Source organism: Anomaloglossus baeobatrachus, chromosome 2, assembly GCF_048569485.1.
Source record: "Anomaloglossus baeobatrachus isolate aAnoBae1 chromosome 2, aAnoBae1.hap1, whole genome shotgun sequence".
Lineage (NCBI taxonomy): Eukaryota > Metazoa > Chordata > Amphibia > Anura > Aromobatidae > Anomaloglossus > Anomaloglossus baeobatrachus.
The window spans coordinates 186,120,089-186,135,610 of NC_134354.1; the positions used below are offsets into that span (position 1 = coordinate 186,120,089).

Below are 15,522 nucleotides of genomic sequence, written 5' to 3' on the forward strand. Positions count from 1 at the left end.
GCTTACCGGAAAAAGTGACCCTGTCCAAGCTGCACAATACCTTGCATCACCTCTTTAATTCACTATTAGGGGTCCCCTAGGACACCCATTTGTAAATGGATCGTGCCCATAGAGCCCTGGGCTTGAGACCTGCAGATCCTGCTTTCCCGAGAGATGTCATTTGTTGGATCCACAGATACCAGCTTAAGGGCTCTATTATGACACAAGCTAGATCTGCCGGGACTGTACAGTTTCAGGGGACAATTTTGCAGATTTTGCCAGATCTCTAGATGGACCCTTCAAAAATGAAAGGCACTCCGTCCCCTGTTGGAAATTTTGCGGCAATGCAATATCCCCTACACCTGGGGCTTTCACTTTCGCCTACAGGTCCGTCAAGCGGGGAGGGTCCACATCCTTAGCCACTCGAGAGGTCTTCAGGAATTCACAGAGGCTCTAGAGATTCCATCAGTGTCCATAACGGATTGGCCAATTTTGCCAGCAGGTCTTCAGGGGAATGAACCACCTCAGCCTAGGCCCCAAAGACAAAGAGAACCCAGAAGAGGAAGGAGGAGAGAAGTAGACAGCCAGTGATGATATGGAGACTGCCTGATGGGTCCAGGGGAGTACCCTGATTGTTTACCTTGTTTATCTAGTTACACATTAGAGAATCCACATAGGGGCCTCTTTATGTTTTGATATGTGGAAAGTTCCCGGCTTGGGGCTAGGACCTCCCTTTGGAAAGTGCGCTCCCACTAGAGGGCACTATACTTCGCTGGTCGGGCTATAGTATAAAACTTTAATCCCTCCACCTTACTCGCAGCATAGGATATTTCTGACAGTGAGTAAGGTTATAAATAGTAAGTAGTCGGGTTATTTCTATAACTAATTCTTTTGTTTAGTATAGTTTGTTTTTTCTATTTTCCTTTCTGCTTTCTCTTACTCTTGTAGTGTCCTTTCCCCCATGTGTTGATTGGTGCAGACTAAGATGCCAGAAATAAAGCTCGGATCTCTGAATGTTCGGGGCTTTAATGTCCCTCAAAAAAGATCTCAGATCCTATATAACATGCACGAACAGAAAACACAGATACTGCTTCTGCAAGAGACGCATTTTAAAACAGGTCATGTACCTGATATTCATAACCGATACTACACCAAATGGTTGCATAGTACCAATAATAATTCAAAATCAAAGGGACTCTCGATAGCCTTGCACAAAAATTTGAGTCACTTGATATTGCATTCACGGGTGGATGATGCGGGTAGATATGTCATACTTAAATTGAAAATTTGCTCCACTATACTGTATATACAGTGGCTGGGTGGTATGCCCCGAATCGAAATCAAACTAATGCCTATTGTTCCTTCCTAAAAATCCTTGCAGATTTTGCTGAGGGGATGGTGTTGTTGGGTGGAGATTTCAATTTGCCTCTGGATCCACAGATGGATGTGTCAACGGGGATGAGTGCAGTACTCTCGAGATGAGTGGTTGCTTTGAAGCGTGAGTTGCACAGGTTACACTTCACAGATGTGTGGAGGATCATGAACCCCCGGTACAGAGATTACACATTCTTCTCCAACCCTCACCAATCATATAGCAGGATTGACTTTTTTTATGTGAATCAGCCGGTACTGTCATGGCATCCAGTGCCTACCATTGGAAACATGATTTGGACAGATCATGCTCCTATATTTTTAGAGATCACTCCTCCTGACTCTCCGAATCGGTCATGGACCTAGAGATTGAATGATAAGCTGATTCAGGACAATGTGTGTGTCTCTGACATGAGGGATTCTATTGACCTCTTCATATCCTCACACACAACAGATTCTACACCCCTTCCAATGCAATGGGAGGCATTTAAATGCATATTGAGAGGGGTGTTGATCAAGCACAGAGCACAGCTTAAAAAGGAAATATCCTTGGAGATTGTGGGTCTCCTCCAGACAATTAATACATACGAGAAGGCACATAAAGCCCCGCCCTCTCCAGATAATTTAGCTCAATTGATCAAGGCCAGAGAAGACCTTCAAGCTATTTTGGATAGCAAATCCTTAGATTTAAAAACCAATTAAAAAGACTTTTATACTGCCATTCTGATAAGTGTAGCCACCCTTTGGCGCGTCTTCTCCATCCACGTAACCATGCTTCATATATTCCTAAATTGAAAACAAAAGACAATATAGACACATATGACGCTTCAGAGATCTTAAACATAGAAAGAGAATACTACTCTGGGCTATATAACATACAAGGGACATGTGCAGATATGGCCCCTCATGGCTTACAATATCGCATTGACTCCTATATTATGGAGACCTCCCTCCCAGTCCTAAATGTTGAAGAAGCAACGCAGTTAGATGAAATTTTCTTTGAGGGAGAGCTAGACACAGTTATTAAAAACACTTCAGCGGGAAAGAGCCCGGGCCCTGACGGCTTTTCTCCTGCGTTCTATAAGAAATTTCAAGAACATATCACCTCTTTTATTACTAAAGTATTTAACAAGGGGTCTGAGGATTCTCCATTAACCCAACAGACTCTTGAAGCACATATCACAGTGATCCCAAAGCCAGGGAAGGCTACAACATTGGTTTCTAACTACAGACCTATAGCACTGATAAACATTTATATGAAAATATTCACCAAACTTCTATCTGATAGATTAACCCCCTTGTTTCCTTCTCTTATTCATACGGATCAGTTAGGGTTCATTCGGGGGAGAGAGGCACGGGGTAATGTGAATAAAACAATTTCAATAATTGCACAGGACATCTCCAGGACTGAGCCAATGAGGCTCCTTTCTGTAGATGCAGAAAAGGCTTTTGACCGGGTACACTGGGGGTTCATGAGGTCTGCATTATCACAGATTGGACTGGATCGAAATTTTCATGGAAAGGTTCTGGCCCTGTACACCCGTCCCTCGGCCCGTATCAAAGCCAATGGTTTCCTTTCTGCTCCCATTGAGATCAGAAATGGCACCTGCCAGGGAGGCCCACTTTCTCCTCTATTGTACAAAATAGTCATGGAGCAACTGGCAAATGCGATCAGGGGGAACCATAGTGTGCATGGTCTTCGTCTAGGACAGAGAGAATATAACAGACATCGTCGTATGCAGATGACCTCCTGCTATATATATCCCAACCCGTGGTCTCTTTCCCCTCACTCTTAAAAGAATTTGAATGATTCGGCACATTGAGTAATTTCAAGGTAAACTACTCCAAATCAGAAGCGATGAATGTAACCCTGGCCCCGTCGGAAGTCCAGATAAAAAATAAATTCCCCTTCCGGTGGCAGACGACTGCGATTAAATATTTAGGGGTAAATATACCAACTAAACTTAACCTACCTTATGCTTTAAATTAGCAGACCCAGTTATCCAAAACTGTGAAGGATCTTGAGTCCTATAATAAGAAAAGTTTATCATGGTTTACTTGAATAAATTCCTTTAAAATGGACATTTTACCATGATTTCTATAAATCTTCCAGACAGTTTCCATTAATCCTCCCATGGACTTTTTAAAGACTCTCAAATCCGCGCTGATCCGGTTTATATAGAAGGGGGCTAAGACCAGGATTAGCTACCAAATCCTCACATGATCTAAGGTGGCTGGAGGGGCGGGACTACCAGATTTATGCTCATACCACCAAGCTTGGCTGATGGCCCGACTGATCGATTGCCACTTTTATTCCCAATCTAAGCAATGGGTTCTATTGGAACAGGAATGCTCCTCGAAGCAGTTGAAGAAACTTCCCTGGATCTCGCCTAGACAGGAAACACCAGCTGATCCTGGTGGGATATTGCTTGCGGCCACAATAAAAGTGTGGGATCACATAAAAATTAAAACGAGGTTATCTAGCGCCATCTATCCGCTAGCCCCCCGTTTGATAACCCAGACTTTCCCCCTGGTTGTTTGGTAGAGTGGAGTAGAAGATCAGATATAAAGATGGGACATATCTTGAGGGATGGGTCTCTCCCATCCTTTGAGGAATTGCAAGTCCAATTCCCTTCCCAGTGACTAAAATGGCTGGAATACGTACAACTTCGTTCATTTGTAAATTCCAAGTATGGGGGATGGTCCTCCTTGTTGATATCAATCACCCCGTTTGAACACCTATTTTTCAGAGAGACTCCACCCACACAACAGATCTCATTAAACTGCAATCTATTAAATTTGAGTTGTGGTACTGTAGATCTCAACTTTATCCGTGCATGGGAGGGAGAACTGGGATATGAATTAACGGAGGAAAACAAACAAAAGGTATATCTATTCTCCCATAAAATATTGGTAGTGGGTAGCACTCAGCAAAAAAGCTATAAGCTACTGGCAAGATGGTACCAATGTCCCACTAAAATTCACAGGGCTTTCCCTACAGTGTCGGAACTGTATTGGCGATGTGATAGGGAACTTGGAACAATGGTACATATTTGGTTGGATTGGCAGGGTTTGGCCCCATTTTGGACAAGGGTATTTCAGATCTATAATCAAATGACGGGGGAACAGGTCACGCCGTCATTTAAAATAGCAATTCTTTCAATTCTTCCCGGCTCTATTGGGCAACAGAAAAAGAGCCTGTTACGCTTCTGCCTGATTGCAGCCCGGGCAGTCATCCCAAAACATTGGCGATCGGCGGTGCGACCCAACATGACAGAATGGCTGTCAGAATTCTCCAATATATTCCATATGGAGGAACTCTCATCTGAGCTCATGGATTCACATGAAAAATTTGTAAGGTTGTGGCAGCCTAGGGTTCTATATATAAGAAACAGCAAACTTTTCTAGTTCGTTCCAGTAGCAGCACTCAATCCCCCTCCTTGTCTTTGGTTCTCTCTTTTCTTTCTTGCTTTCCTTTGTTACTATCTTTGGGATTCTTTTTTTCTTTGATGTGAAACGGATTGCAGTGTTTCAGTGGATTTGATACAGTGGGAAATACAACAGACCCTGATGTAGTGAATTGTAATAATACCATACAACAGTTGGATTCACAGATGGGGTCGAGATGTTATATATCCATTTGGTAACAGCACATAATATTATGATATGTCTGATATGTTCTATCATCAATGCATCAATCTTCTATTTTCTTTCTTTTGTTTTCTGTATTTCACTTAAGTTTCAATAAACACTAATAATAAGAAAATTAAAAATATAGTACAAATAATATCTACCCAAAAAAATACAACAGGGTTTTACCAGTGATCTCACTTCAATGAACTAAAAAATGGTCGGGATAGGAAAGATTTTCCCCCCAAATGTTATGTTTTGTCTTCTTCTAGGTCGTTTTGTTAATCACAATCCGTGCAGGCAGGATAAATGAAAAAAAACAGATAATAAAGCTTTCTACCTAGTCCTTTAATGCCATGTGTCCAATGTTTGCACAAAAAGCATGATGAATGGTGTAAAAGTAAAAGTGGAAAATGAATCCAGATTTTTCAGCAGATTTAAAATGATGATAAAATGTTTGAAATGGATTTTTCTTAAAATATTAAAAAATAAAACAAATAAAAGCCTAGTACATAATCTACGCAGAATGAATTTTGTTATGTCTTGGATTCGTGCATAGACTACAAATGGGAAATTTGCCCTGAGGTTGTCAAGAGTATCCAATTAGATCTAAAGCATTTGGAAAATAATCAGCAAAACATTAGTCCATTTTCTTATTAATGGACACAGACAAGGGCAAACAAAAGGTTATCAGTCAGCAAACAACAGAAAAATGGAGAGAACTGAACACCGCACAGGACATTGTATATTCTCCTCTGGAACTCATGCACAGACACAAGTACAGATAAATACATTTTCATTTTTTAATCATATGGAGCAACAGAAATGTGTACATTATGCATTCGAGCATAGGAAAATGTCTCATTCTTGTACACCAAACAAATCCTCGAGAAGGAGAAGATAATTCACAGTCTTCACTGCATTAGAAGTTGTCTGTCCACTCCAATCAGCATCAAACTGTAAAAACAAGATACAATATGTAAATGATTTGGCAGAAACTATAAAAAAAAATAAAACCTTTCATCTTGGGCAGAAACGGAATATGTAAAAGAGTGGGAGATCTCTTCAGATGGATAGCTCCCCTTCTCTTCATCATCTTAATTCCCTCCTATTTTGATCAACCCCAAAAATGCATCTTTGTATTTTATAGTTTAATTTGATAGCTTATATCATGTGGAATAACCAAGAACTGTGAGTGTGTATTCATTCGTTGGTTTTGTTGGTTTTATTTTACAGAGTCAGCAAATTCCCAAGCCAATTATATACTGTAACTCTGTATACATATTTCATTTTATTTTCCAATATATTTAGTAAATTCTATAACACTTCAAGTGGATATTTAATGACCTATACTTAAAGAGAAGGCTTGTAGTAAAATTTTAATGGGTCCCAAAATTTAAAAGGTGATGGCCCTGTTAAAATGTTTTTATGAGGCCCTGCATTTCCTAGATGTGTCATAATTTTTATGGCTATTGCATAGGCTTCTCACCCCTCAAACCTCCACCTTTTAGGAAAATGGAGATTCTTGATGGCTGTTCAGTAATTCTTTTAATCCTAGAAAGGATGGAGATGTATAGATCACTGACTTGAGAGGTTGTGCCATTACTACATCTTTTATATATGTAACAGTTATTGGAGGTTGTGTAGGATCTGGGTTTCTCAACCTTAACCCCCTCCTATGAAAAATATGTATGAATATATGAAAAAAATATTTTGATAATGATTGGGCTACACAGCAGCTTTAGGCTAGTTTCACACTTGCGTTGGACTGGATCCGTTGCTATCCGCAGCCTTGAGGAATTACGGTAACCGTTACAGGAAACCGTTATATTCTTCATAGACTTCTATTAGCTACGGATAGCATCGGATGGTCTTGAATTGCATCCGCCCCGCAGCGCATCAGTTGTTTTGATTCTGACCGTCAGTGAGCGTCCGGTGGATGGAACGCTGCATGTAACGTTTTTTTGAGCAGCGTAAACCTTTATTTTTCACTGCGCATGCTCTTCTTTTTTTTTTATCACAAACTTTATTTTATTTCTCGGTGGCCGAACGTTCAGCTGAGCGCTCGGCCACCGGCATGTCTGTGCGCCCAGCTGAGCGCTCGGCCGCCGGCATGTCTGTGCGCCCAGCTGAGCGCTCGGCCGCCGGCATGTCAGGGTGCCCAGCTGAGCGATCGGCCGCCGTCATGTCTGTGCGCCCAGCTGAGCGCTCGACCGCCGGCATGTCAGGGCACTCAGCTGAGCGCTCGGCCGCCGGCATGTCAGGGCACTCAGCTGAGCGCTCGGCCGCCGGCATGTCAGGGCACTCAGCTGAGCGCTCGGCCGCCGGCATGTCAGGGCACTCAGCTGAGCGCTCGGCCGCCGGCATGTCAGGGCACTCAGCTGAGCGCTCGGCCGCCGGCATGTCAGGGCACTCAGCTGAGCGCTCAACCGCCGGCATGTCAGGGCACTCAGCTGAGCGCTCGGCCGCCGGCATGTCAGGGCACTCAGCTGAGCGCTCGGCCGCCGGCTATTAAGAGTGATCAGCTGATCGTTCACAATAGTCGGCTGCCGGTAAACTGTAAGAAGAAAAGAAAAAATAAAAAAGCTTTCCGTTATTTTGTACGATCCGTAGCATTGCGTTGTGCCACTATATGCAATGCATCCGTTGCATGCGTCACACAACGCAATGCTACGGATCCCGTCCAACGCAAGTGTGAAACTAGCCTTAGCTGTCACACAGGTCAGGAGTACCATCACAAGATCCAACTGCATTGGATTTTTTGCAACTTTCTTGTCGCAGCCTCAGTACTCCAGGGGTCACAATGTGACCTCATTCACTTGTGCATGTGATGTATCAGCTACAATCTTATCTAAATATTTTTTCATAAATTTTGTGTTGTGTTAAAAATTATTTATCTTTACGTGGGAATAGTGAAATTCTCTGCTCTTATAAAGGACCTTTCAAAAGATTGAGTATGTTAAATTGGCTACATCATGGAATAGTGGCTGCTTAGCTGAGTAAAACGTAGATTTTATTCTTTAATTTCACCTCTCCATTGCAGAGATATTGGCTTGTAGAGGCTATAATTTATGTTCTATATGTTATAGTGTAATTTGGCATTTTCAGATATTTCTCAGTGGGCATGTACTACTATCCTTGCATGAGTTTGAATAATTCATAAGAAGGCAGCAACAGACAGTGGAGAAAAGAACACATACCCTCTTCTCCTCACTGATCTCTGCAGTATTGGGTAGTGACACAGCAGAGCTGAGTTTCGTATCATTACAAACACTTCCAAGTATCATCCACTTCCAGATCTGGAAGTGTTTGTAATGATACATGACTCAGCTCTTAATGAGATCAGTGAGGAGAGGAGATTGTGTGCTTTATTCACTTGTGTGTTGCAGTCTAGCAAAGAGGTTCACACTACCTGAGACAAATCTCAGGTAGAACCCAATAGAAGTAGAACATAAATTACGTGGTAAAAAATTTACAAGTTAACATCTCTGCAATGAAGAGCAGAAATGTAAAAATAAAAACTATGAGTTACTCAGCTCAGCAGCCTCTTTTCTAGAAAGTGGCCAGTTTAACATGCTCAGTCTGGTGAAAGGTCCTTTTTAGCAAGTTATCATTTATATACTTTACAGGTGATTTGATGATCAATGGAGCTCTGACTACTGAGAACCAACAGATTCTGAAAACAGGACTGTGAAATGGCTCATTAGAATTAAACAGTGGCTCCACTCATTGTCAATGGGTCTGTCACAGATAGCTGTATTCGGCTATCTCCCAAAGTTCATAGCCAATGAATGCATTGAAGCATGTCCCTTAATCATTATATTTAAACAGGGCATGTCAGAGCCCCATTCTAGAAATTACTAGGGGCCCCAGCAGTAAGAACTCCAGCAATCAGCAAGTTATCACTTACCCTGTGAATGGTCATGTCATAACTTGCTAATATAAGAATAACCCATTAAGCAACTAGCAGTGGAAGCAAAAAACAAACAGATTTGAATGTATTAGATTTTAAGGATGACAGAGTTAGAATAATTAAGTAACTTGGAGGCGAGGAAAAGTTTTGGAAATTTGAAAAAGGAAAACTTCTCTTAAAAGAGTAAATATTTTCAAAATGAATGATGCAATTAATAAAGACATGATCTGTCAGCCAGCTATGTGCATACAAACAGAATGCAGCCGTGTATTTTAATTCACAGCAAGATATATTTACACTGTATGATTTTATAGCACTGAAATTCAGTTTCATACTTGATCTTATGTTTGGACCAAATTTAGCTCAGGGAATCCCAAAACTTCTGATATCAATTGTCACAATTGTACCCAAGAATAGAAGAGAACAAGTTACATTCATTCCTTGCTACTCTTGTACTATATATTTTCATCACTCCTCTAATGGCTGGTGTATGATCAAATTCAGTAAATGGGCAATGTAGAAGTGAGCGTCCCTCTGTCATTCAAGTGATAATCTGTGGTTCTGTTCACACCTCTATTAGTACTTTTCCATCAGCTTTCCAGTGCTTTGAAAATGATCTAACAAGCTGTGCTGATCTATCTATGAAAATAAAAAAAAGCCTGATGGCCACCTTGTATGTCATGGGATGTGTCAAAATCAGTTATAAAATGATGATACCTATAATGGTTACCTAGTTTCAAATCTTAGTAAAAAAAAATATTTGTCTATCAAGTTTCATAGGTTTTAAAGAGAAGCTGTCACATGGAAAAATGCTATTAATGTGCAGATAGGGGGTTAATCTGCGGGTTAATAACATTCTGAACCTGCCCGACACCTGCACGTTAAACCCCGCTGCTGGGAGGAAAATAACTTTATTCCTCCCATTAGCGTTTCTGTTTCAATCATGACGTCAGAGTTGGCGTAGGTTTAGTTATGGCTCTGTGTATGGAAAGCGGTGGTCGTAACCGTACCCCCCCCCCCCGCACTGACTGACAGCTAGTTCTAATGTCGAATGGCTGTTAGTCAGTGCAGAGGGCAGTTACCGCTAATGCGGCAGCTGCGGGCTGGTATTTTTAGGCAGAGAAGGGCGCAATAACCATGGACCTTCCCAGTTTGATAATATCAGCTTACAGCTGTCTGCTTTGCCTTTCTGGTCATCAAAAATAGGGAGGACCCAAAGTTGTTATTTTTTTTTTAATTATTTTAATTATTTATTTGGTTAATAGATGTAAAATCTATCTATTATTTGTATGTCTATCATCTTTCATGTATGTATCTGCATATCTTGAACACAAAAAAAAATTAATTCCAGTGTCAGGCGGGGTTATTTTTTCGGTACGTGTCATACGGATGACAAATACGTATACAAGAAGTACACACGGAGAGCACATACGAATACATGGATGACACACAGTACACATGGACGGCATATGGATAACACAAGGATGATACACACATGGTCACACAGATGGTCAAAATGGAACATGCCACATGTGCATTTTTTTAAAGAACAGAATCCCATCTTTTTGCAAATTGAGATTTTAAATTTCCCATCAGTGGAGTGTGGGAAGAAACCAGAGTATAAACTTCTTGCAGATGTTGTTCCTGGAGGGATTTGCACCCAGGACACCAACGCTGCAAAGCAAAAATGAGAATCATTTAGCCATTGTGCTGCCTATGTATAAGACTCTGAATATGTCCTCCTTACTGTGTAAACAAAGAAGGGAATTGTTCTGTTTATTTTTACATTTTAGTCGGTGAGCCTGGAGCAACATAACTACACAAACATAACCAATTCTCACTAAAATAGCATGTAAAATATTGGTGTAACTTTAGCAATAAAAGTGCTGAACACTATGACATCTGTGATTCTAGATTTTGCTATATTATGCAGTTCTAACAGCCAATGATTATGAAAAATTAGGGGCTTGATCCATCAAGATTGGAGTAGTTCTGGCCGGTTTTCATGAGGAGACGTCTTGAAGTCACATACTCTTGATTTATGAGAAGGTGCTCACCTATTCATGAATCAGCAGCATCTGACCAGTGGAATGGGCCTCCATGCGCTATGCCAGAAATCTCTCTCCAGTCAGGTACTGACTAGTTGTGGTGCCCCGCCTTTCTTGCACCCCCCGTCTCACCCAAGCTATGCCCATGTTGTCGGGGATAGGAGAGACTAGAGAAAACACAAGTAACAAAATGTATGCACAACTCCAAGTTGTGCCTTAAAGGGAATCTGTCTGCAGGTTTTTGCTATGTAATCTGAGGAGTGCATGGGGTAGGGGTTAAAACACAGAATTCAACGTTGTGTCACATGTCAAGATCCTGGCTGTTGTTTGCTTAAACTTAAGGGTGCTATACACGCTACGATATTCCTAGCAATCACGTTAGCGATCCAGGACAATAAGACACGCCCTTGTCGCTTCAGCAATATCTGTGTATCGCTTATTGGTCGTGCCGGAACAGACACACTAAACAATCGCATGGACGTCGTCTAATCATTGAACGTTAATTTCATATCGCTATTGGTTGTGTTTTTGGCGTCACACAGCATGTGTTTGAGCGATTGCACCATCGTTAGAGGCGTATTAACCTTGCTTTGCCTACTCCCTTATCTGTTTTCGTTACACCCCTCAACGCCCATCCGTGCGTTATGAAATTTCCTTATCTACTTGCTATTTGCGTGATTGGTTAGCAATCATATAAATGCTTACAGATGCGTTACTGTGTTGTGTTTTCTTGGACTTCGGACAAGGTTGGTGTTTTGCATGTGCGAATCTTATTTATTTATTTTTTTTTTCCCAGCTACTAATTTATGTTTGGTTATTTTCTAAAACATATTTTTTCATTATCATGTTTGGTTTTTGCTCGTAAAGTTTATGTTTATTTTTGTGTTTTTTAATTTTTTTTTTAGCTTAAATTTTCTTTTTTTTTTTTTTTGGTTAAGTTTAAGTATTTTGAAAAATATTAATTTCTAAATGTTCGTTAATGATTTAAAAATTATTGGTTTGTATTTTTCAAACACATGTGATTTACCTTTGTTATCACAGATGTCAATGATGGCCTAGCAGGTCTCTAGGATGAGACTGCTTAAAGGATCTAGAGATAGCGGCAGAATATTTTAACTCAGTGAGAGACCTTCTGGTGGCAAGATATCTTAAAGTGACGCCAAGTCTTTCATCCACTGGCACCGCTGGACGCATCACTGTGTCCTTTTGCTGAATATAGGGTGTTACACGGTTGAGGAGAAATTGGAAAGTTGATTCAGACATTCGCAAGTAGTTGCGGAAATCCTGAGGGTTACGATCTTGCAAATCCCACACTAGCTGAATGTGGCTGTATCGCTCCCTATGTAGCAATCACTGTATTGCCCACATGCGGCGGGGTCTTGGTTTTTTGCGTGTCTTATCAACCAAATCTTCAACAGCAATGGCCGCAGCGGCAACTACTGTCGCACATAAGTTTCATAGTTTCATAGTTTTTAAGGTTGAAGGGAGACTCTAAGTCCATCTAGTTCAACCCGTAGCCTAACATGTTGATCTAGAGGAAGGCAAAAAACCCCCAATGTGTCAAATAAGCTCCAATGGGGAAAAAAATTCCTTCCTGACTCCACATACGGCAATCAGACTAGTTCCTTGGATCAACACCCTGTCATAAAATCTAATATACATAACTGGTAATATTATATTTATCAAGAAGAGCGTCCAGGCTCTGCTTAAATGTTAGTAGTGAATCACTCATTGCAACATCATGCGGCAGAGAGTTCCATAGTCTCACTGCTCGTACAGTAAAGAAGCCTCGTCTGTGGTTATGATTAGATCTTATGTTGATCATTGGAAATCATGATGAGACTGTAAATTAAAAATAAAAGATTACATTTTTTGAAAAATATTTAAAAACATGCTTTCATGAACACCAATCCAAAAACATCTTAATATATATAGCAAAAAAATAAAAGATGCTTTTTAAAAATATACCAAAATCAAATTTTAGTGATATTTCTAACAAATCATGATCATCCATGAGTAAGCAAACATAATATAGCGAAACGTACGTCGGATGTCCTGGGGGTTTCCTTGTTCACCGCCTGCTCGTTCCAGTGCCACACCTGACTGGTAAATATAGACCTCTCCAGTCTTCCTCCCTTCCTCTCGCTGGGATTTATTTCTCTGCCATTTGGCTGATCCAATTGCTAGGAGGCTACCCTGGGAGCACTGATTTGGTGTATTACCAGCACTGGTTTAGGCTCTCTCCACCTCTCCTTATCTGTCATAACATGTTTGCAGCTTTTATTGCATGTTAGAAATTTGCACTTGTTTGTTTGATATCGATTTTAACATTGGTGATCAATAAAGCTGGTTTTATCTTTTCCTGAAACACTCCTGTCTCTTCTGGTTTCTTGAGGTACATAAACAGCAGGCAGGAGGGTAGTCAGGAAACAAGCAGAAGTCAGATTACCACAATCACTAAACAGAACAGGGCAGGAAAGGAACCAGGAATACAGGACTATCTCTGGCAGAGGTCAGCAGACAGGAGGGAAAATAAAAAGGGTGTGGTGTCTTCCCATTGGTTGTAGCTGAATGATGGTAACTTCAGCTGGAAGACACATGCCACCTACAGTCAGCCAGTGGTACTGCAAGTCCCAAGGAAACCCAGCCCAGTGGATGAGCGGAGCCTGCGCCCACCAGCGCCGTTAGCATTGACTCCTCTCCCATCACCAGCACTATACACGGCAGGAACACGGCGTTGCTTGGTAATCGAAGCAGAAGTCGCTGGAGCAGACTCCGGTGAGGACGCAACAGTTAGTAATAGGGGTGTCTGATAAACGTCTCTCCATTACTAACACCAGGGCTTGATGGCAGCTAACACTACACAGCTGACATCAACCTAAAATATCATTATCTGACTGCCACCTCACCAGGGCAATCAGGAAGAGCCGAGTTGAAGTGCCAGAATTGGGGCATCTAATGTGATGCACCACTTCTGGGGCAGCTGCCTGCTGACATTTTTAGGCTGGGAAGGGCCAAATAACAATGGACCTTCCCAACCTGATAACATTAGCCCAAAGCTGTCTGCTTTATCTTGGCTGGTTATCAAAACTAGGGGGGACATGAAGTAATTTATTTAAATTATTTATTTATTAGGTTAAGCCATGCAAAACACCATTTAGTACCACATGAAAGGCACTAAAGGGTGCAACTGTATAATATGTAATGGGGCAGGACATTACTTTACTGTGGTCAACTCCCTGTTTGTTGTGCTTCATGTCTTTCAACCAACTTTATTGAGCTAAAAAAGCATGTGTCAAAAATTCATGTGTCAAAAGTACATGCAAAAACGCATAAAAAAATACAATGAAAAACGCAAGTGAGCGGAGGTGCAGGATTCGTGTGGAATTCAGCTGCGTGAAAGTCTGAACAAATGCTGATCGTGTGCACAAATAACTAGCGGTGGAGGAAGCTTTTTTTTTTTTTTATTTTTGCCTTATATTCAAGTCATTATACAGGAAAGAATATTTCCTAATATTTTTTCCAGTATAATCTATTTTATCTTCAGTTTTGTTGTTGTATTGTCAATCCGTAACAGTGGAGTAAGGGGTACTTTGCACTTTGCGACATCGCTACTGCGATATCGTCGGGGTCAAATTGAAAGTGACGCACATCCAGCGGCAAGTAACGATGTCGCAACATGTAAAGCCTAGATGCGCCGATAAACGATCGCAAAAGCGTCGTAAATCGGCAATCTGTGTAGTATCGGTCATTTTCATAATGTCAGTACGATGTTGTTCCTCATTCCTGCGGCAGCACACATCGCTGTGTGTGAAGCCGCAGGAGCGAGGAATATCTCCTACCTGCGTCCACCAGCTATGCGGAAGGAAGGAGGTGGGCGGGATGTTTACGTCCTGCTCATCTCCGCCCCTCCGCTTCTATTGGCCGCCTGCCGTGTGACGTCGCTGTGACGCTGCATGACCCGCCCCCTTAAGAAGGAGGCGGGTCGCCGGCCAGAGCGACGTCGCAGGGCAGGTAAGTGCATGTGAAGCTGCCGTAGCGATAATGTACAAGATATCGCATGTGCGACGGGGGCAGGTACTATCGCACTCGGCATCGCTAGCATCGGCTAGCGATATCGCAGCATGCAAAGTACCCTTAATACTCTGACAACATTGTTCCCAAAAGCAACATGGGGGTCAGATGTGTCCAAGCGTCTTCCCTATGCTGTTCTCATTACATTTCAGTGCTGTTTTTGTCCATTTCAGTGATTTTCCTGCCTCACCAGCCCTCCTGATAGGGCCTTCCAGAAAAATGCTTGAGTTTCCCATTGATATCCATTATACTCAGTATTCCCGTCTGAGCGTCCGACCTGCTCGATTCAAATTCCGAGCTCTAGAGCATTTTAGTGCTCGCTCATCAATACTGACGATCCTTTGTCATTTTCACCTCACAGGGCCTTTGACACTGATGTAAATGGCACCTTATAAAGGTCATTGCTAAGGGGTCAAGAACTCCCTTCCCCAGAGGACAGGCCTTGTAGAAATGGCTCCAGCTCTTTTTGCATTGCTAGTTTTTTTGCTTCTGGTTTGTGAGACAATT

At 41.7% G+C, this 15,522-nt stretch overlaps 1 protein-coding gene across 2 annotated transcripts in view; it reads right to left on the reverse strand.

The window, feature by feature from the left end:
• Positions 1-5,339: 5,339 nt before the first annotated feature.
• Positions 5,340-15,522, reverse strand: part of EFHC2 (EF-hand domain containing 2) — a 122,276-nt gene continuing 112,093 nt past the window's right edge. The window contains exon 15 of one of the 2 annotated variants that reach the window (XM_075333539.1): positions 5,340-5,937. In XM_075333539.1, coding sequence (XP_075189654.1) covers positions 5,842-5,937 — 96 coding nt within the window. In that variant the 3' untranslated portion in view covers positions 5,340-5,841. The remainder of the gene's footprint in view (positions 5,938-15,522) is intronic. The other variant, XM_075333538.1, reaches the window with a different exon arrangement.